At 47.2% G+C, this 23,190-nt stretch overlaps 1 protein-coding gene across 2 annotated transcripts in view; it reads left to right on the plus strand.

Moving 5' to 3' along the window:
- The window catches only part of MAML3 (mastermind like transcriptional coactivator 3), a 397,800-nt gene that overhangs the window by 369,626 nt on the left and 4,984 nt on the right, over positions 1-23,190 (plus strand). The window contains exons 3-4 of one of the 2 annotated variants that reach the window (XM_035023028.1): positions 14,195-14,440; positions 18,603-18,687. In XM_035023028.1, the coding sequence (XP_034878919.1) occupies positions 14,195-14,440; positions 18,603-18,687 (331 nt within the window). The remainder of the gene's footprint in view (positions 1-14,194; positions 14,441-18,602; positions 18,688-23,190) is intronic. The other variant, XM_035023029.1, reaches the window with a different exon arrangement.

Raw genomic sequence — 23,190 nt, forward strand, 5'->3', positions numbered from 1 at the left:
AGGCATACGCTCCCGGCTCACAGCCAGGTGGTATACTGTATTCACATTTAAATAAATTCCATTGTGAAAAAGGAGGGAGGACAAAGAAAACTGGAATCACTCATGCTCACCCCGGATTTTTAGATGGGGATCGCATTCTTGGGCCAGATTTCCGGTAGCCACGTGAGGGCAGAGTGAGAATAACACAGGTGTGAGCAGGAGGAGGTGAGAACCAGCGGATGGGGGCGTGACCCCAGACACTGCATATGGTGAAGAGTGTGAGTTCCTCTTCTTGCCAAAATACACCTTGCAGTTTGTGTGACTCGTCACTCCTCAGTTCCCACAGTCAGTAACCAAGTCTCGGCCACCTTCCCCTCACCTCCTGTGTGGATTACTCCAATGGCTGCCTCTCGACCCAGCGCCCCTAGTTTTCTCCTTTCCGATCCAGCCCCATTCTGATCCCTGCTTTACCTGACCCCAGCTTAATCTTATGAAAGTAATGCTTTGATCATTTTATTCCCTTTAAGACACTACTGTGGCTGGGGCGCCTGGGTGGCTCAGTCGTTAAGCGTCTGCCTTCAGCTCAGGTCATGATCCCAGGGTCCTGGGATCGAGCCCCGCATCGGGCTCCCTGCTTAGCGGGAAGCCTGCTTCTCCCTCTCCCTCTGCCTGCCGCTCTGCCTACTTGTGCTCTCTCTCTGTCAAATAAATAAATAAAATCTTTTTTAAAAAAAAAAAAGAGAGACTACTGTGGCTCCCCTCTGTTGGTTGAGTGGCATGTCTGTGACTGCATTCAGACCTGTCCATGGCCAGACCGCCCAGCGCAGCTTCTCTCCCACACACCCCAGTGCACACCCCAGCCTGGAGCCTGGGCGTGGCTGCCTCCCTCCCGCTAGTGACTGCTCCTTCCTTCTCCTCCACTCACTCAAATCCAAACCTACTTCCATCGAGGCTTCTGGTCACGTGTGCCCGTGTCCATGAAGCTCTTGCCAAGCAGAACCAGAGAATTTTAGGGCAGTGGGACCTTAGAGATCACCTGGGCAGGTGTCCTCACTTTATAAGGGGGACTACTAAAGCTCGGAGATGTTCAGTGACTTGCCCCAGGTCAACCAATCCCTAGAACCTATGTGTCCTCCGTCCCACCCTCTTTTGCCATGTAACTGTGACCATCCCAGGTCTGACCAGGCTGGTTTTATGGAAATCCTATGGAACCAGAGCACATGCCACAGGCTCACCTTTGATGAGCTGGGATCATTTTCCAGCTTTTTAACGAAGGGAAACCTTGTCTCTCCCCTGGGACTTCAGCATCCCACAGGACCAGGCCATGGCGGCCCTTCTCTGGGATTCCAACCACAACACCTGCCATTGTGCGGGGGTGCCGGAGGCCCTTGGGAGTTCCTAGAGCAATCAAAGCATTTTTATAGCGGGATGTTATGTCTGAATTGAAAGAAAACTTCAGTGGAAACTTACACATAATGTCCTAGTGCTCAGATTTCAGGTGGATGGTTTATTTTCAGGGTGCTGGAGGCTTTTTTGCCATGGAGCGGTAGTACCTTAGCATCCAGAAAATCCCAGCAAACTTGTAAACACAATCCATACCCATGGATTTTTATATTCTATTATGCAAGTTCAGCTGTTACTTGTTTGCTTCGTTTTGTTTGTTTGTTTGCTTGCTTGTTTTACCTGGGGCCAAGTATTCTCTAAGAACAACTGAGACTGAAAATGCCATTAAGGATGTGCAGTACGTACAGCTTCCAGTGGAGGTGTAAGTCTCCACGTTCTTGAACCAGGTCCCTGAACTTACGTGGGGTTAGCACCCTTGGCAATACATTTTACTGACCTAGGGACCTTTTCTTGTCAGAGTCCTTCAGCAGAAAGTGAGTCAGAATATTCCAGACCTTTCTAGGTTCCCACCTAGGGTGTGTGTGCATTTGCCTGCAGGATATACTTGGGCTCTGACCCCAAGAAGCCTCTAAGGAGGTACTGAGAGTGAGTGGGACCCTGCTACAGCTCCAGATGTTTCCATGGCAATGCTGGCTGGGCTCTGAGGCACAGGGATGGCCCCTCCATGTCGTGAGATAGCCCCCAGCGCCCTCTGCATGGGCATCGACTCCCTGGGGGCTTATGTTTACTAACTAATGAGGACTCAGTGACTCCTTCTTTCCTTGGAAATTCTCTATGACTACACCTAAAAAGGGATGAAAGATTGGCCCTGTCAACCTTTTTTACATGCTCCTAAATATGAATTAAGAGGTAGTGTTCACTGGGGCTTATATAGAAAGTAATCTTCAGTAGAAATTAAGTCCTGAGACCGTAAGGTAAATAAAGAAGGGAATCTCTCATGCGCTGGCTTTTCCTGTGTGTCACATAATGGGAACCTGAGACAGACTTACAGTTCAATTTAGAGGTTCATCCCCCCCACCTCCCCACTCCTCAGCAGGTGTCCAGCCATTTATATGTATCCTCAGCTTCCAGAAAAGGTTGGGTAGACTTGGGAGGGATTTCATCATGGCTGATCGAGAAACTGTCCATTCTTAAGTTGGGGGAGGATAAAGAGGAGAAGCACAAAGGAGAAAGTAATCAGTTGGACCAAGGTCGAGGAAACTAAATATGCATATTAGGGAAATGGCCAAAGGTAAGGAAGACCAGAAATATGATCCTTCGTGCTGGGGAAGCTTTCTCAGGTTGATAAATCCCCTGAGCAGCAGGTTGGCTCTCCCTTTCGTACTCCGGCATTAATCACCCGACCCTCCTGTTCTGATTTTGACCTCCAACGAGCAGTCAACCTGGAGAGAAGTGGCAGTCGGGAAAGCTCTTGGAGGAGGTGTTGCTTGCCGGGGGGAGGGAGGGTTGGGGGGTGCGGGGATCACATGCATGTGGTAAGGGAGCTCACCCAGCTCTGGAAAGCACAGAGGAGGAGAGGATTCAGTCAGCTAGCTAGAGGAAGAATTAACACAAGAAACTTTGGGGGAAGGGGGAGGGGATGGACACTGGAGATGATATTATGATAAGGAGGTCAGACTTGGCCTTAGCTTCTGACAGCAAGGAATGGGAAACAGTGATCTATCCCAGATGGTTAAGCAGAAATGCTGATGCTTGGAGTAGGAATAAATGGCAAAAGATAATGGCACATAACCTCCGTCTTAAAAAGCCTATATGCTGTTGTCAACATGAGTGGATTTATTCCTCACTAAAATGAAAGTTTCACATAAACTTCACCATCATCCTAGAGTCTGATTCCATTATTTAGCTCTCAACTTAGTTTTTATCCTAAGCAAAAGGGTATTTTCCTTGATAAGGCTAAGGAGCTGATCTGACCATTAAGAAAGAAGAAAATAGGAGCTGAAAATACCGGCCCTACTTAAAGCTTCTCATTTCCTCATTACTAATATTGGTGCTAATGAGAGCAAACATTTATGAGCACTTGCTGTATGCCAGGTGTTGTTGAATCATGCTACCTGAGTGAAGTTCTGCTAAAATGAGTGAAAGTTTAAGATCTATAGAGGATGATTTCGAATTGTTTCCAGATTCCGTTATCCGGGATACTGCAAGTGTGAGGCAGGAGTCTGGAGCTGTGCATACTGCAGCGCAGGTGAAATCAAGGAGAATCTCTGGGGCCCACGTTTCTTCTAAGATGATTTTTATCCCACTTTGTCCCTAACTCTTTTCAAGGTTAACAAAAGACCCTGACCACTTCTATTTCTTTGAGTCACCAGATATATTTACAAAACGAAGAAATGCCAATAGGGTTAAAAAAAAATATGTAATATATTTTTATTTTTAAAAATAGTGTGGTGTTATTCTACCATTCACAGGATAAACACAGGACTTAAAAAGAATATTAATTCATAATGGATTTAGGACAGTATGATCTGGTAACAGAGTACAACTTAAAAGCATAAAATAGAAGGTATCTTCCAGTTCTGTCAGGGTTTCTCAGTGACCCTATGTAAAACCTTGTGTGAAGAATACAGCTAACAATCTCAACTGGAGGATCATTGAGGACGTAAGATCCAGGGTCCAAAGACCACCCCCATCCCCACCTGCCCATAAGCCCCTCTTCTAGACTTGCTTCCTCTGAGAACCTGGTTCTCAGCCAAAATCTCTAAGTATGTGATGTACCAACCCCAGATTTCTAAATGTTACTCCTTTTTTTCCGACTTCCTCATTCCCTCCCCAAAGTCCCTGCCTCTTCCAACCCCACAACTGCCTGCCTGGTTTCTGCTCAGAGTGTGGCAAGGCCAGCCCTCCGCCCAGAGCCTCGGGGTGATCACACCTGGTTTGCCCACAGACAGGTTCAGCAGTCCGAAAACACGCCGAACAGGCTGACCAGACAGACCGTCCCTGTGTCCTGGAGCGGGGAGAGCCGAGGGCCAGGCAGAAGGGGCTGCACCCAGGCACTCAGAGCCGGTGTCCCTCCATCACCCTCCCAAGGCTGCCCGGAGGTAGAGGAAGTACCCGCCTCTGCTCATAGTGCGCCCCCCAGCTCGGAGCTTTCCTTCCCTTCCTCCTGTCTTGTAGTGGTTGCAGCAGAGAGCTCCATTTGGCAGCATGGTAGTGCTCTTGTCTATAAACGGAAACATTGGCCTGTCTCCCAGTATAACACAAGATAGGCCTCTGCATCAGTTATGCAATCTCTGCTGTGATGACTTCATCAGAAAGGGGGGGAGGCAATAAAAGAGAAAGGTACAGTTGGGGGGGGGGGAACAGTAGTTCAAGAGAAAGACACTTCCCAGCAGCTCCGCTGAAGACAGCTGAGGCTCCTTCCTCCCCCTCTCTATTTTTAAATCCAGGGAAGAAAGGCAGCAAACACTGGGTAAAAAAAAAAAAAAAAAAACACAAAAAAAAACCCTAATTCCTGCAGCAGCTGTCAAACCACTTGCAGCCCATGTGTCCTTCAGGCCACTTGGATGCGGGCAGATGTTGTGCGGCGGCGGGTCTGGCTGCCCCTGGGGCTGGGGTCTTCTTACAGCCCCCCGCGGAGAAGACAAGGCGTAAAGGCAAACGATGGTGGCTTTTCACTGGTCTCTCGGGTTCGAGATAGGGCTGGTTGTGGCCACGCTCTGGAGAAAAACCACAGAGAGCAGGGTGGCGCGGCACAGATAGGCTCGCCCCAGTGAATGGGCAAATTCTCAGAAGACAGAGAGTGCCGGTCAGGGCCTTCCCTGGGCCGTGGGAGTGTTCTGTGGAAGCAGTGAAAAGCTGGCCCAGTGGCCGAGCCTGTAGCTAAACCCAGCTGGTTCGTGTTCATGCCATGCCCAGGCCTTGAGAGGAGAACTGCAACTTAAGGATGTCTGCAGCACATTGCACAGCATAAGGTGGGCTCAGGTGGAGATAGTCCCCGGCCCAGACACAGCCAGAGCCGCTCTCGAACTCACGATGTCCCATCCACGGCCGTTTAGACGAAGTATGCTTAATGAAGGGGGCGGGGGGGTTATGCTTTAATGAATCCTCTAAATGTTGACCATTGAGGCTGCTTTTAATTTTTGCTACTCTAAATCCTTCAAGCTATTCGAGATCAATCTTCGTACAAAGCTATGACTATTTCCGTGAGATGAGTCCTTAGAAATGGCATTTCAGGGTATGATGTATCCAAGTCTTTGATCACTCTGTCCCTCTACTCTGGAAGCCATTCCCCTCCCACTGCTTGAGCCACTCTGAGACCTCACTTCTTCCGATAAGCCTTCAGTCCCCGCCCCAAACTTTGGAATCCTTGAAAACAAGAAAATAGGCCTGTTTTCTTTCCCTTTTCTTTGTGTCTCTTTCTTCTCTTTCTTCTATTTTTAGAGCCTGTTTTAAAAATAATATTTATTCAGGGGCACCTGGGTGGCTCAGTCATTAAGCGTCTGCCTTCGGCTTGGGTCACGATCCCAGGGTCCTGGGATCGAGCCCCACGTCGGGCTCCCTGCTCGGCGGGAAGTCTGCTTCTCCCTCTCCCTCTGGCTGCCGCTCTGCCTATCTGTGCTCTCTCTCTCTGTCTCTGTCAAATAAATAAAGTCTTTAAAAATAATAATAATATTTATTCAAAGTAATATTTTCATAATAGAAAATCTGAAAGGGCGTACAAATAAAAATCACTTATAATCCTTGTCTAACATGATTATTCTGTGAGTACTGTTTTAGAAACTGCTTTTTTCCCCCCTTCTTCACTATATATTGTAAGCTGTTCTCTGTGTGATTAGACAATCTAAGAAGGCATGATTTTTATTGGCTGCCTAGTATTCATGGTATGGATGTACCATAATTTATGTAATCAAGCTCCTATTGTTGTACACTAATGAACTTTTAACCAATTTAGAGTTGCTTTGGTGGTAGAATTAATCACAACAAAGGGATCAAAAGGGCTCTATAATTTACATCAAAGGCAGAGGAAAAGCATAACTCTCAAAGTTGTGTTTCCACTGGAGGGACTTATGGTGACTATGTTCAAAGCAGTGATAAGGACAAATGGTATTTTTGTTGTTCTTACCCCCAAGTAAGTCCTTGAAAGCCTGACCTTCCTGTCAGTTGATGCATCTAGTCTTGCTCTGGACTGCCAAACTTAACCCTTTCTTTCATCTTCACTGGAGGATCCTTCCTGTAGCTCGGAGAAGCTGTCCACTGTAGGGCCATCTTTTTTTTTTTTCTCCTCTCCAGTCATACATGATACTGGTTTTGGCTATAATTCATCACCACAAATTTAGTCAGTTCAGTTCAGCAAACATTTACTCTGTTGCAACCATGGACCTCGCTCCCTGCTGGATGCTGGAAGACTCATACAGAACCTACAGGCCTGACAGATACATTGCCATAAGGATGTCATTCCTCCAGAAAACTGTAACTTGCAAGCATGTGGAAGGCTGGAACTTTCTACTCTCCTGTGTTACTTAGGAACAGTGGTACAATCACGCATGTAACATTACCATGACCATGGTAAGTATATTATTGTATACAGAGGGGAAAGCTGGAAGAAATACAAAAACACATCAAAATATTAACATGGTTGCCTCTGAGTGTTTAAAATGAATATTGCTTTTCTTCTTCCTTACACTTTTAGGCAATGTTTCAAATATTCCCCAAGATCAGGCGGGGCGGGGGGGGGGGGGGGTGTGATCGGTACCGCATGTATTTTTTAAATAGTTAAATGGATAGAAACTCCATTCTGTTCACTGAGAACCCGAAAAGAAAGCCAAGTTTAAAGTCTTAGTCCTCATTGTTTTAGGAGCTAAGCGAGAAACAGAAACACAGCTCTTTCCTCACCCTGACTTTGTAGGGCTGCATGATCAAGAGGTTAAAACTGTAACAGTAGTAATAGCAAGCTATTTGTTATGCTGTCCAGAGGGCCAGCCACTGGGCCTATGATGGAACTATGTTTCTACCCAGGCCTGGTGGGTTCCTCCAATGTAAACTACTCCTTCTTTGAGGTTGAACAATGAACTTTGCTGAACCCATTTAGCAGGCTTAACCACTGGGCCTCAAGTCACTGCTGTTTCAGTGATAAGCTTCCTAAATTGTAAACTGCCTCAAAACTCAATCGTCATGGGGACACAACCATCACAGATCATAAAACAAACCTTTTTATCCAACCTTCTTCAATAATCTGCAGAAACAGAGGGTTGTATATGGGATGGGCCCTGTTGGGGCTCTGCTGTGAATTTATTGTAAGCAACTCTTCAGATCCACAGTGAAAAATTGTTCTGGACAAGGACAAAGAAAGTCTGTAAAAGAAGTCACCATCCTGAAACCAAGTGTCTGCCCTGACACTTGATCGACTTCAAAGAGAATTCTAAGGTTTTATTTTATTTTGTTTCTTCCTTCCACTTACGGTTGAATGGCCTAATCTTATGCCCTTTCTTTAAATGTCAAAGTTGATACCACAAAGGCATCCTAATTTGGGGTATCAGGCAACATATAAAAAATGATGCATATTTTTGTGCTCTTTCAGCTTCATCCTTTGATCCCTGTAGAGATTCTACCTTTTTATTCTATGCCCATTCCTCTCTCCCCCCCCCCCACCCCCTTCCCACTTCTCTTTACTCTTGGGTGGTCTGCTGAATTTAGACCAGATGCATGTTATGGTCAATAGAAAAGTGAGAATCCCAAAGACACCACCACCAGCTGTGGGTCATCAGACAAGTTCCTTAACCTCTCAGAGACTTGGGGTTTTTTTTAATCAACAAAATGTGTTTAAATTATGCAGGTGAACGCATCCAGTAGGTGCCCCATAATTGTAACTTGTCTTCTTCCATTGTTGCTTCTGGTCTTCTCCATGTTTGAAGAACCTTTTCCAACAGAGGGAACTCTCCTCAAAGCTTTCCATAGTTCTATCTCGTTATCAGACCAGGAGATGGGAAGTCCAGTGACGTTTATGCTTCCTGCCTGAGCAAGGGAGTTCAGTGGCCTCACCCATTCCTCAGTCTTGGCTGCTGCTCAGCCCCCCCACTCCCCCCAGGGGTACTGGCCTTCCGCAAAGAATCATGGCCATGGGCTCCTTTCAGAATTCTTGGGTTTGCATTGCCAGAGCAACCCTCTAAAAATTTAAGAGTTTTGTTCCAAATGCTGAAGAATTTAAAATAAAAGCCTAAGCAAAATCTGACCTGCTTTTTTTTTTTTTTAAGATTTTATTTATCCACTTGAGAGAGAGAGAATGAGAGAGAGCACATGAGAGGGGGGAGGGTCAGAGGGAGAAGCAGACTCCCTGCTGAGCAGGGAGCCTGATGCAGGACTGGATCCCCGGACTCCAGGATCACGACCTGAGCCGAAGGCAGTCGCTTAACCGACTGAACCACCCAGGCGCCCCTCACCTGCTTTTTTGAAGGGGCAAGATTTGCGATCTAAATCAGGGCCCAGAGAGCTCAGATGCCCCAGGTTGCAGTCAGTGCCGGAAAGTAGGAGTACTATTTGCCCCAGTGATTCTCAAACTGTGGGGCATCGCAATTACCTGGAGGGCTCCCAGAGGTTCTGATTCAGTAGGCCAGGGGATGGAGCCTGAAAATTTGTATTTCTAATAAGCTCCCGGGTGCTGCTGATCCTGGAACCCCACTTTCAGAACCTCTGATTGAATTTAGCCCATTATTGTTCCTGAACTGCCCAAACTGGAAGTGGGGGAGGTGTGAGCACCTTCTTAACCATTTTCTTTCCATAACTCTTTCACCTCCAAAGTTTCCATTGGTCAAGGAAGGAGTTTTATGACTACGATCTTCATTTGAGGAGGTGGGGACTGAAACCTAAAGGTCAGATGGCTTCCCAGAGCCTCAGAATGCCGGTTCACCACCCTGAGCCTCTGGGAGTCACAGCCAGACGCGTCCATCAGCCTGCAGTGGGTGTCGGATTCATCCTGTGCTGCCCTCTGACAGAGAACTGCTGAACTCTTTCCCACCGAGTGTGATGTTCTGCGTGAAACGTTAGCTTCCACCTTTGAAAAGACTTCCTTCTTCTGAAACTTAAAACTTGAATAGTATCTTTGCAGGAGAAAGCCTTTGGATGCGGGTGATAGGTTGGACATCGGAGCCTCTTGATGTATAGAATCTAGGCAAAAGTCCGTTTGGGCTGGAGGTTGATTTTTTTAATTACTTGATCCAGCTCAGTGTGTGTGAAAAGCATAGATTTGTTTTCTGGGACATCCATTTCATTATTCTTACTTTTTCCTACATGAACAACCCTCTGTCTCCTCGCTAGCCCTACGTACCCATTTTCTTCCTGGCCCCGGGCACTCACGGTGTGCCGGGGACCCGGGAAATGCGCCCCCGGAGCGCGCCCGGCTCACCCGCTCAGCAGCAGCGCGCGCCGGCCAAGGACCTCCGCGGCCCCCGGGGCGACTCGCCCGCGCCCGGGACCGCCTGGTCGGTTTCTTTGTTAGAGACGCCTGCGCTGAGAGGCATCTTCGGGCCTGCCGCCCCACTCCTGACTTCTTAGAGCCCCCTAAGGACTTGTAAGCATATAGGATCGAGTCAAGAGGCTAAATTACGCCCCGGGGGACTTTTTAAGTAAAATCCTAAATTTCATTTAGGCTGTTCGTAGGCCGTGTGATTGCAAAGACTCTGAGCCGAGGCCTCCCTCAGCGCCGCCCTCCCGCGCCGGCTTTGTGCAGCCGGGGCTGCGGGGATCTCTGCCCCTCTCGGAGGGTCAGCCCCGGGGGCTGGTGTACGCCGCTCGCCCTCCCCGCGCCGGGCGCCACCGCCCCCCGCCATCTCCTCCCGCTCCCAGCCCTTCCGCTTCCTTCCGCGGCCTCCCCACCCCGACCTGAAATCTCCCTCCCCTCGGGCTGGAAGGAAAGTCGGTAATAGGAAACCAGTTCGATGTCAGTCGGAGAGGGGTGGGGGAGATAACCCCAGAGATACACGGCAATGGAGAGAGAACTCATTTTGTGTAAAGAGGGCCTCGAGTCACCAGGGAATTCCTGGATTGTCTCAGGCTGTCGTGTGTGATGTCCATCACGCCGTGCGAACACCATCTGCTCGGTATTATGCTCTCAGTTGCCAGGCTACCTGCTGTACGCAGTAACACTTGACTGCCTGGCTCCACGTTCGCAGCGTCCGCCCAGACGCGCGGGGCGGGGGCGGGGGCCGCGGGGGGGGGGAGGAACAGGAGTCATGATTAAGCCATCTGCGGGGGGGGGGGCGCCGCGCGGGCGGAGCTGGCTCTGCAAGCCGGAGCGCCGGGCTGACACCACCATCTGCTGGGGCAGGGGGAGAACAGCAGCTGCTCCTTGTTCCTCCGCCGAGGGACCGCCTGGAAAAGGCTGCAGCCGGGGGCCTCCTCGAGCGCCCCCCCAGTTCTCCCCCAAGTCCCGGCGCTCCGGCCTCGTTTCCGCCGGCAGCCTTTTGGGAGCCCCCTCCCCGGAGCCGGCGCTCTTTTGGTTCGCCGCCAGCCACCCCGGCCCCTCTCACCCCAACACTACGCTTGTTCTTGAAAACACTTAAGAGAAATAAAGCTTCGCTACGCACAGATTTATAAATAAACAGCTGGCTGCTCTTGGGAGATATTTTTACCACAGCTGTTTTTTTTTTTTGAAGTAGGAAACTGCCTCTTTGGAGGAGGTAGGGCGTTTTTTACACCTCCTACCTCTCTCCAGCCCTTAGAAAATTGCTAAGATTTTTTCCCTGGAGAAGAAGCTATGTAAAATGGGTTCATTGGTTTTGATTTTTGCCTCCCCCCCTTTATTTTACTGAAGAGTGAGAAGGTTTGGGGAGTAATGAGGGTCTGTGTAGCCAGTTGCCTTTCTGAGGGGAAGCTACCGAGAAGGCAAGGGAGGTCGTTGGGCAGGGGGCGGGGTGGAGAACGAGCCAGTAATTAAAACTAAAAATACTGCATCATTTGGCTTCAAGGCATTACATTTCTCTGACGAAAGCTCAGCCTGGTTTTCTCTAATTGCACACGCAGTGTGTGTCCTCCTTAGAAACAAGAGCGGTGGCTTGAAATCCTGAAATTCGACAGACTCTTGCTCATTAAGCCCTCTTAGACCGGAGGTTAAAAGCTGCCATGTAATATGAAACAGTTAATGGCCTCAGCCAGCTCCATTTGTAAGGCAAGTCACTTGGTGCGCTTCACACTTTGCAATACACACTTGAGGCTGGGGCTCTAGGTGTCACTCACCCGCCACTGAATGTATTAGAGCTTGTTGGGAAAGTCCTAAGGGCGTATCAACTTAGCTTCACGGATGTTTCATCTGGAAGGCAAGTCTTTAAAATGCACATGGCCCTCCTGCCCCTAGGTCTTCAGGGAAACCCCAAGGCAAAACCTTTGGGAGGGAGTCATTTGGAGAAATGCATAATCCTGGGAAGTGATAACCTACCTGTCTCTTTGGGAAGTCATCGTCTTGCCGCCCCCCCCCCCCCCCCCCATGCTTTTGAAGTATTTCTTTCCCACCAGGAAGACAGGGGCCAAAAGTGGCTGGATATATCTACATCACTATCTCATTTACCTCTCCCTTACTTTTCAGGGTGGAGAAAAGGCTAGGAGAGCAACACGGGACTACTTACCACTTCTGGGCATGCTCCCCAGCTACACAGGGCTGGTCACACAGGACAAGAATATCACAAAGTGCCCAAAGATAAACAGCGCCAGCCCAGGGCCAGCCCAGACTAGCCTGCTCATAAAACTAGCTGAAGCAAACTTAAGTTCCCTTGGGTCTCATTTTTTTTTTTTCTAACTTTCTCCTCCTTATCAAAACTGGAAAATATTAAATATACCAAAATACACAGGAGGGGAAAAAAAAAACCTGTATTCTGTATTTTTGCTGATTGGTTAACTGTTTATTGAGTTCGTTTGTTAAAGTGTTAGTCAATCAGTCGTTTGTTTCTAAAGGTGGCAAGAAGCAGCTTTATCCCATTGGAAGGAAGGGCTTGGAAACAGGAAGCAAATCCTGGGGAAAGGGGGAGACTCTGAAATATCTTGATGCCTGTGGGGGTCAGGCCTAAAGGAAACTTTGTGGTAGCATAAAGGTTCCTGGCATTTTTTAGTATAAGTTCTTTTTCACATAAATATTTCACAGCTGTCTACCTAATAATTGTCTACTGAGAAAATACACAAAGACAAAAAGGGTTTTGCAACAACACTTACATTTGAAAAACAGAACACAGTACACTTCTGGGAGACACACTATATATTTAGTCTACAAGCAATTCTTAGGTGTACGTTTGGCACCACCAAGCCGCAGTCTGGGAAGGGCCTGGACCAGTGGAAGGAATACTAAATTTAGACTCAAGATCAGTGTTCCAATTCTGCTATTTCCGATTCTTGCATTGGCGAAGTGTGACCTGGGCTACTGCACTAACTCCCCAGGACCTCTTGGCCTCTTGTTCCCAGGCTGAGAGGAGTAACGGTTTTTTGTTTGTTTTGCTTGCGTCGTTTGTCGGTGGAGGGAGGGAAGAAGAGCAGCTGAAGATGTGGTTGAGGTAGCTCGCCGCTGGAAGGAGAAGCACGAATGGCTGAGCACCACAAAACAGAGGGGAGGTCCACGAGCCCAAGCTGTGGGGAATGAGATCCAGGACCGTGTCTCTAGGAGAGCCAGAGATCCAACTCAACTGTAGGTTTTGAGAGGACAGTGCCAGCCTGATTGACTCTATCTGTACCAAAGAGGTAGCAAAGCAGCAGTAGGAAAAAATATTAAAATCCAGTTTGACTGGATACAAAAATATTTAAATAACTATAGAGTTCTTCATATTCATTTCTTACGACTTCGACCTCATGTTGGTACCTCATCCCAGGACCGGGTATGTCTTCACATGCGTGCCCATTTAATTTGTGTTCATCTCAGACATGAGATCCTCTGTGTGCAGATTAATTACTTGAAACCTGAATGAGTTAAAAAGAACATTTCTGCAGAATATTGAGACAGTACTTGCCATGACCAGGTGTGCTTAGTGGACGAATAAGAAAGGAACTATCTAGAAGCCGAATCTTATGATCACCTACCAACTCTTCCCATCAGCGATTTTTCCTGGCCAGCACCATCTGGGTGTTATGGGCTTCCCCTCTGAGCACATTCTCCAAGTAGTCACTAGATTCTGTGGATAGTTTTCTACCACTTTACTTCCTACTCCTTAAGAACCAATCCTTAAAAATTGCCATCATTTGACTGAGACAATTGTAGAATCAAAAGACCCAAATCAACCCCCACATTATAAACTGTCCCAGACATAGGAGACTTGGTTCTATTTTTAAAGATGTCGGGAGATTACGTAGCTTTGTTCAGTGTAACACATTCCCAGTTCTCACCATCAACAACTCCCACTAGCAGGATTTTTCTTTTTACATATAGCAAAGCTTTCCAATGTTGCAAATTAATTAGAATTCCATTGAATAGTAGATCTATTGCTTAATAAATTCCAGAAATCTTCCATAAAGGTCTCTCCTACTGGCTAAGAAGAAGTCCATTTAGGCCAGGTGGGCAGTAAAGGTTAAGAGGTTTAAGGTCCAGCCTGAGGTCTTCATCCCTTTCCTTTGGAGAAATGCAGAATGTTAGCTGATTACCTGGTCTTTGTCCCTTAATCAGCCCCATCCAAAACAGACTAGACTTGCTCTCAGATGTCCCAGCACCATCCTCTATTACTGTTGCCCTGTACCTCTCCAGTTCCACCGTGTAAGGCCAGATTTGAGGATTACTAGGTTGTTTTGTGGAATAGAATGTGTGCCACTCAGGACCCCTCGGGTCCACGGAGAGCCTCGGCTCTCCGCCCCATGCTTCCTTTCAGATATGAAATCTGTGCATTCTCTCGTCTTCCTGTCCTCCCAGGAGCAACACCCAGTTGGACTCCCCCGGACCACAGGCCCCATGCAGTCCTCGGTGCCGCCAGGCTCGGGCGGCATGGTGTCGGGGGCCGGTCCCGCGGGCCCCGGCTTCCTCGGCAGTCAGCCCCAGGCAGCCATCATGAAGCAGATGCTCATTGACCAGCGGGCCCAGCTGATGGAGCAGCAGAAGCAACAGTTCCTGCGGGAGCAGAGGCAGCAGCAACAACAACAGCAGATCCTGGCCGAGCAGGTAACATGATTCATTTATTCAGCAAGCATTTATTTATTCAGGGCCTGGTGTCTGCCGGAGAGTTCCAGTTCATGTCCTTTGTCAAGAGAGTCACAGTCTAGCATTTCCCGGGATCACAGAAGAACCTGCAGAATTTAGACCTTTCAATTAGTTAGGCTTTTTCTTAGAATGAATGAGTTTGTTCTTAAAAGACAGGCTTCAGCCCTCAATTTGAAGGCCCGTTTGCCAGAGACATTTCTTCGATTCAAGCCTGACTCCTTTTCTTCTGGTTTCTGGTACAGCAGTCTGCGCCATCTGTGTGGGGGTTGGGAGGCTGCCTCACATTCTTCATAGACGCTAATATTTCTAGCATGAAGAGAAAAAGAAAATAACTCAGAGAACATTGTTTCTTGAAGGAAAATGTCAGGAGGAGGGATTGAGGAGAATTCTACAGAATTGGTCATGAACAATGGGACAGGAATAATAGAAGAATAATAGGGCCCACAGAACTACCTGGAAAGCTGAACTCAGGGTCACAGGAAGGGTGCAAACTTAAGAAAATTCCCAACAGCTTTAAAACAGCTCAAGAAATCTTTGAGTTAAAGGAAGGCCTAACACAAATAAAGCCTTACCTTAGGCATCTTTGTCCACCCTTGCCATATAATTCCTCCAGCTTTGAAAGAAAGCCTTCCCTGACAGCTGCTTCTGTAGGTTTCAGTGTGTTCTGTTTTTCAAGACGCCCATGCTGGATTCCGTATTATCCCAGGAAAGGCCTGAGGCTTCCATCAGAGATCTCTAGCTGGCTCCTGTGGGGTCTGCACAGGGCAGCTCTCTCGGATTATAGGAGGTAGGTGCGAGGTTGTCCTATGAGGCTTAGAGCCCAACGGAGCTCTGCCTGACAGTTTCCCTTCCAGAATGTTCCTCCTACAATCAGAATTTGGGAAATTTATCAAGCATCCTTCAACACACACACACACACACACACACACACACATACTTGTGTGGGATGCAGACATGTTGAGGTCCCTACTAAGAGCAGCGGTTCAGAGTCACACCACTCATCCCCCAAATAGAAAAAGTGTACTGTTGAGCACAGTTCACTTATGTTCCCTTCTTTGCTTTTGTTCTTGAACAGCTGTGTAACTGTCTCCCTTTCTACCAAGGTCAGTCAGCCGCCTGGCAGCTCTTGTACAAACAAACCTCTATCCCGCTCACCCTGCATAAGGTGTGTGACAAGGAACCATGCTAATATCTCTCAGGCAGTGATAAATGGAGCCCCGAGGGCAAGCTGGGCTGTGTAAATCCTCTCCTCAGCCAATCCCAGGAAGTTTGGCCTTTGATGTGTGTGCTGTGACCCAGGCACAAATAGGAGCCAGGGTAACCAGGCCGAACGCCGCTGAGCCAGCCAGCACTGTCCCACTCGGCGGGGGCAGCCACACCTCAGGGAACAAGGAGGGAAGCAGAAGAGTGGAAGAAGAGCTGCCACAGGAGGATGCCCAGACGAGGCGCTGAGAGAATAGGGCAGCCGTCAGAACCCAGCACTCACAGAAATACAGGGCCCCTTGGAAAAGATGGCCGAAGGGGTATAGAAACCGAGTCGTGGAGAGGGACCCAGGAAAGAACAGTTTTACTCGGACTCAAAATGTGGCCCATCTTTTGCCTGTGGTGTGATTTTGGAAAAACCTCTCACCCCCTTCTCGTCGTCCACCAGGTTAGGCTTAATAATCCGCCAGCCTTTCTCCTGTAGCTGCTCTAAGGACCACATGGAATCATGCGTGTAAAATTCTTTGGAAACTGTACAGGAGTCTACGGCCATACCACCCTGAATGCGCCCGATCTCGTCTGATCTCAGAAGCTAAGCAGGGTCGGGCCTGGTTAGTACTTGGACGGGAAGCTGTACACGTTGGGGGGGGGGGTACTTGTCACGTGGCCCTGGTGTCACGGAATGTGGCGTGAGAACTGCAGCCACGGGTGCGAGCCCTGCCGTGGGACTAGCCCAGAAGTGAGGCGGGGAGCATGTGCAGGAACAAGTCAGCGCTGCATCTTACCTGGGCCCCGAGACAGAGCTGATGGGCGCAGGCTCGCGAGGGGTCACAGGTGGTGAGCTGTCAGCTTTGCGTTTCGAGAATGAATACGTGCCATATCAATGCCAAGCTGACTTTCTTGAGCTCTGCAGCAGCTGTGAAAGTGTCCTAAGAATTTTAGTCTTGAAAGCAGAGTATTAGAGATCCTGGGATTTCCTGGAGGGAGAAACAGAAGGATTTGTGATCTTGCCTATCTTTGGGAACTTTAAAATGATTCTAGTGGATTTAAGAATCCGAACAGAGCAGGTTGAAAGCAGGTGTGAATTAACGTTAAATCCCTTATTCTCAAAGGGCACGGAGCGGGTCACCTCTCATCCATTCATAAAGGTTCCACAGAACCTAGAATTTTAGACCTGAAAGAAATATTGGTGATCATGAAGGCTTTTGTATTTTACCTGTGAGGAAACTGAGGCCAGGCAGCTCATGGGATTTGTCAGAGATGGCAGAGCTCGAGAGGCAGAGCCAAGGACTGGAACTGGAGCCCCACTCCCACCCCACCCCAGGCCACCCCAGGGCTTATTCCCAGTTGGCAGTGGGACACTTAAATTCTTACATAATATGAGAAGTTTGGCAGAGGAGAAGCTTTGAAGTGCTCAGTTTACTCTCAGTAATGCCCTTCTATTGCTGCCTAAAAGATTAGCATGGTTTCTTGTCTACACTTTATCTACACAATTAATTAATTTCAACAGTTTGTGCAAAACACCCTGGTAGGCACCACAGGATGGGGTGAGCAGGGCAGAGGCTTTTCTTTTCTTTGGTTGCCAGAGTACTGGGCTGGCCTTGTCAAGAAAAAGAAAAGAGAAAAAGAAAGAGAAAGAAAATTATAGAGCTGCCCAGAAACAAAAACAAGAGGAAAAAAATAGAAATAAACACATGTGTTAAGAAGTGGTCAATGTGTGTTATTTTTATAATGAACACTTGAAAGAGCAGGGCCCTTGTTGTGTGTTCTTTATAAGCCCGAGCCGATGGAAGGTGCTCCATGAATATTCAGCAGGGGCAGGGGGAGGTAATGACGTGCCGAAGGTCACGCAAACTCAAACCCCTTTCTCTGCTCTTGCCACCTCGCTCTCAGTTTCTTTCCCTTTTCACATACAGCATCGTAATGATCATAATAGCCTTTCCAGTAGATTGGTAACAGCGCTAGCAGCGCAGAATCCCCGGGAGTGGAAGAAGAAAGACGAAATCGCCAGCCTCCCGGCTCCTGGTACATGCAGAGTCCCACGCGGGTTTCCTTAAGGCACTAAATGCTGTGTATTTTACTTGGGGGGATGTATCTTACAGGCAGTGTGGCCTCGTGGGAATAAGATGAGCCTTGTTTGTAGCCCCTGAGAATCCCATCTTCCGTACCGGAAGTATCTATTTAGGACAAAAATTAGTTGCTTGTCCCTTGCACTGGGTCTTGCATCGCTAAGGAAAACATGCAAGGGGATGGTAGGTAGTCAAAGTCAAAACTGCCTCCCACAGTACACACTCTTCATGGGCCAGGAGGTCTGCCAGATGTTCACCCAAAGACATGATCAAGGAAGTTCCTAGCAGCGGTATTTGTGACAGCCAAAAACTGGAAACACTCTAAAGGACCGTCACTAGTAGAACAGGTAAATAAGTCGTGGTCTAGTCATTCGTGTGATGGAATACTGTTCGGCAGTGACAGTGACCTGACCACAGCTACACACATCAACATGGATGAGTCTCATGAATACAGTGATGAATGCAAGAAGCCAGATGCCACAGCCAGACACCAATACGTTGTATAAGTCCACTTACACGAGGTACAAAAGCAGACATCCCTAGGCTGCGTTGTTAGGTCAGGAGAGTGGTTCCCCGGCCAGATGAAGTGGTTCCCTGGGGTCAGTAACGACTGGAAAGGGGCCTGCGGGGCTCCCAGCAGAGCTCAGTTTCTTGATCTAGATGCCAGTTACCGGGAATATGTTCGCTTTGTGAAAATGCGTCAAACTTGGGCTTTGTGCACCTGCCTGGATGCACCTGATTCCTCAACACAAGGTTTAGTGTTTGAAAAAAGTGCCTTCCTCGAAACTGCCACAATATTTCATTGTCTCTCCCCGTGTCACCCCCCTGCCCTTCTTGTCCTGTCGTTCTAGCAGCTGCAGCAATCACATTTACCCCGTCAGCACCTCCAGCAGCAGCGGAATCCCTACCCTGTGCCGCAGGTCAATCAGTTCCAAGGTGAGGCCAGTGCACCCCTCTTCCATTTTATACCTTCCAGCCATGACGTGTAAGTGCAAATGTAGCCAAGGGGCATTGCCTCCTGGGCTGGGTTCGTGTTCAGGTAATAGTAAAAATATTTAAGAAGTGAGGGTACCAATCCGTCAGAATGCATTTTTGGAGTCTCCTGCTGTGCCAGGTATTAACCTTTGGGTGGCTGGGTCACAGAGAGGTCCTGGTTGGCCCCGGGAGGGGTCAGAGTGGCTGTGGGGGCGGGGAGGCAGGGCTGGAACAGCTGTTCTTTACCAAAGATGCAGAAGTATTTCAATAGTTTAATAGCCAATAAGGGCATGCTGGTGCCTAGTTGGTTCCCTGTCAGCCTTGTCTATGTCTGGATCGTCATGTCGGTGAGTGCGGGAGGAACAGTCCTGTGCCACATCCCTCTTGCTAATCCTAATACGTCAGCTGGCCAAAGCCCTCACTTCCAACGACTGACATGGAAGAATCTGGCTGGCAGCAGCCTCCAATCTCTGCTGAATCTAGGAGATGCACAGGGCCTTGAGTTTGGACTATGTTGATCCTGCTGCCCTTTGCAGAAATCCCGACTTGTGACCCAGTAGCAATGGGCACATTGTAGGCTCTGTGTTGCCATTCCTTTATGTTGTAGAAAGTCCCCTCAAATATCAATCCCTTCCAACTCCGATAGAGAGAGCCCCTGAGGGTCTTGTATGGGGTAGAGGGTGAGCCTGAAGACCCTTCCCAATCTCATCACAGGAGTTTTCAGGGGGCTCCAGGGCCTACTCCAGACCTCCAGAAACTGGGGGTGGGGCCAGGCCGGCTGTGCTTTTAGTAGTAGAAATCCTAATTCCCATCCTCTGCCCTTTTCACGGGACCTACATCCTAGGTCCTAATTTCTCAAGTGTTACCTATGGCTTCGAGAATCTGCCAGAAGCTATGAATCCCCTTGTACATAAATATGCATATATGTAAATATATACAAACTTGGCATAGCATTGCACAAGTGCTAGCCTTCTCAGTGGACGGTGGGTGAAAAATTCATGAGTAGGGTAACATTTTTCAGTCTTGGGTTGCAACACACAAGGAGGTTGTGAAGACAAGTTAATGGGTCACAACCAACATTTTTTAAAAGAAATAGAATAGTGGGGCACCTGGGTGGCTCAGTTGGTTGGGTGTCTTCGCTCGGCTCAGATCATGATCCCAGGGTTCTGGGATCGAGTCCTGCATCAGGCTCCTTGCTCAGTGGGAAGCCTGCTTCTCCCTCTCCTGCTCCCCCTGCTTGTGCTCGCTCTCTCTCAAATAAATAAATCTTTTAAAAAATAATAATAATAAAAGAAAGAGAATAGAAAACAATTATCAGAGTATATCATAATAAGGGAAACTTTTGTTTCTGTTATAAACCCGCACGTGTATATACTGGATCACACACTGTGAGTAGTGGTTTTAAAGAGTCTGAAAGCCACTGGTGTTCACTGCCAGATCTCACTGAAGGTTGCCTGTGAAAATACTGGCGCTTGAGTAGCTACCAGTCCCTGCCACCCCTGGAACACGTGTATCATTTCAGAACCTTTGAACTTGACCCAGGGAAGGACAAAAGGAATGAAGGTGTGCACAGGTGTTCTGTGCACTAAATTAGTGCCAAGATTCTTTGAAGAATTCTGTTTCTCATTTGGTCATGGGTAGAGGGGAGTAGAAACGGTCACTCTTAACACGCATAGTTTTTCTTGCAGACCCAGAGCCCCACCCCCACCCCGCCCCAGGTTTATCCCTGTACTTCTCAAACTTTAGCTGCATCAGAATCACCAGCAGAGCTTGTGAAAGCACAAACTGAGAGTGGCCGGAGGGGGCGGGGGTGGGGGGGTTGGGGTAACAAGATGATGGGCATTAAGGAGGGCACTTGATGTAATGAGCACTGGGTGTTATATGCAACTGATGAATCACTAAATTCTACCCCAGAAACTAGTAATACACTATATGTTAACTAAGTTGAATTTTTTTTTTTAAGATTTTATTTATTTATTTGAGAGAGAGAGAATGAGAGACAGAGAGCACGAGAGGGAAGGGGATCAGAGGGAGAAGCAGACCCCCCGCTGAGCGGGGACCCCGATGTGGGACTCGATCCCGGGACTCCAGGATCATGACCTGAGCTGAAGGCAGTCGCTTAACCAACTGAGCCACCCAGGCGCCCAACTAAGTTGAATTAAAAAAAAAAAAAAAAAAGCACAGCCGGCCTGGCCCCAGCCCCAGTTTCCGGAGGTCTGGAGTAGGGCCTGAGAATTTGCATTTCGAACAAGCTCCCAGGAGTTGCTCTGCAGCTCCTGCTGGCCCAAGGGCCACACTTTAAGAACTGGTGATTTCTATTAAGAACTAATTAAAAATATAAAATTTTATAAACCCGGCAGAGTGTCCCTTGACTTTTCTAGGTTCATAACTCATTTATTATCTTTTGGAATAAAGGGACCCACAGAAATGTAATACTTCTGTATTATGAGTTATTCTGTATGCTTTGGGTCCAGTTTTTAAAAGTTCTACTCTTTGAACTTGTCTAAAACCCCACACCACAGGTAATCAAACTAGAAATTTAGCTGTACTTAAGTTGAACAACCAGTGACATTGTAGGGTCCCTAGGCTGACTGATACACTTTTTTTCTCTTTTTACTCTCCTCCCTATTTTATTTTACTAACACCTTAGATATCATAATGTTATGTATCTGGGAAAACAGCAAATTGGTAGATAAGAAATACTGTCCTTGGAGAGTTCCGTTAGGAATAACTTGCATGAGAACCTACACGAACGCTCACCAGTACACATTTCAAAGGTTTAATGACTATCTTTCTCTTATTGAGTTTTCTGCCTCTGGGCAATGTTACATGCCTATGGAGAAATGCTTATTTTTCACGAATACAGGCTTCCTGCAAGTGAAAATAGAAAAGAGACCCTTTTAAGAAAAAATTGCCTATGATCTCTATTTGAATATGGAAGATTTTCTTTGACATTGTGACGTGAACCGGTGGATCAGGCGATCCAGTCCAGCTTCCGTAACAGAAGGACTCACTCAAATGCCTAATTAATAAAAATTAATATGAGTACAGTGTCCCCACAATAATATCTGTTTTAGACAAAAATGGAAGAAGAAGAAAAAAATTGGTCTATTATTTAACATATATAGTAATCATATAACTTCAAGGTAATTCTTTGGACACATTTGCATTTTTTCTATACATATTTTAAATTACTGAAAGCATAAAATTAGATTAATAAAAAGCATTTTGTTTCTACTTAGGATAAACATATGGAGCTGGTTGCTGGTTTTAAAATGCCCCCTTTTTTTTTCCCATAAAAGTTATACCTAGGTAGTACAGTCATTTCATACTTAAAATACAGGTTGGCTTGAATTAATGGTTCAGTCCCTCTTAAAAGGCATTGCAGCATTTCTGTCCTCTAAAAAGAGGAACCTATTTCTCATTCACCAAAGTAGCCCAGATCATTTCCAGTCCCTTAATATATCCATTATAAACATACAACAAAAATGTCCAAAATATGGAAGTCTTTTCATCTGTTTCCAGCAGCTCATCAGCCTATTTATGTAATTTGGGTCTAGCCAATCAGTCTCTGAGTCAGCAATATTTTCTCCTTAAAATTTTTTTATAAACAACTCAATAACCCATTTCACCACAGTTGATCAGATTGGCCATGCAGTCGATATATATTTAGTCGTTAAGGTCACAAAACTTCATAACAAGATTACAAATCGCAATATATACTTCCATCCAGTGTTTAACAGGAACTTTTGATTTTTTTTTAAATCACTTAGGTATAATGAAGCTTAAAACAGAAAACTGAAACATTTGTAAGGATCTCCCCCCAGCCCTTCCAGCTTTCCCCCACAGAAACCATTTCATTTCTCAATGCAGCATATTGATCTCAAGCCACAAAAACTTAAGTCATAATCAAAATTCCCATAATTTTCTTTCTTAAAGAAAGAAAGAAAATATGGAGACATATTTGCTGCCCAGAAATCAATAACCCTATCAGGAAGACAGAAACACACTTACTGCCCAGGTGCCAGGCTTAACAAGCTTACACTGTTCTCATCTGGTTTCTCATCCCAGTTCCAGGTTGCATCACATTTGCTTATAATATCGATTGGTTCCCATGCTGCATCTTTTTTAAGTGTCCAGAAAAAAAAAAATTTTTTTTTCTTTGTCTCATAGACTTAATCATTATTAACAGGGACATAGAAAAAACTCATTTTTGTGCACCTCCTCGCCCTTTACAACATTGGGGTTCTAAGGGTGACATTTCTATTCTCTTGGCTGATTTGGAAATTTCCTAAGAACATGTAAAGAAGTGATAAGGAAAATCTGTGTCCTAAGATGGCCGACCGAGCCAGCGAGAGAGTCCCAGTCCTTGCCCCGGGCCCCTTCGGGTTCTTCTCCCTGTTCCGCTTCCCCCCGCGCACCAATCCGTGTCCTCCCTGTCCCGCCTCGCGCACGCACCAAAAG

This window comes from Mirounga leonina, unplaced genomic scaffold (genome assembly GCF_011800145.1).
Source record: "Mirounga leonina isolate KUSES-001 unplaced genomic scaffold, KU_Mleo_1.0 Mir_176, whole genome shotgun sequence".
Lineage (NCBI taxonomy): Eukaryota > Metazoa > Chordata > Mammalia > Carnivora > Phocidae > Mirounga > Mirounga leonina.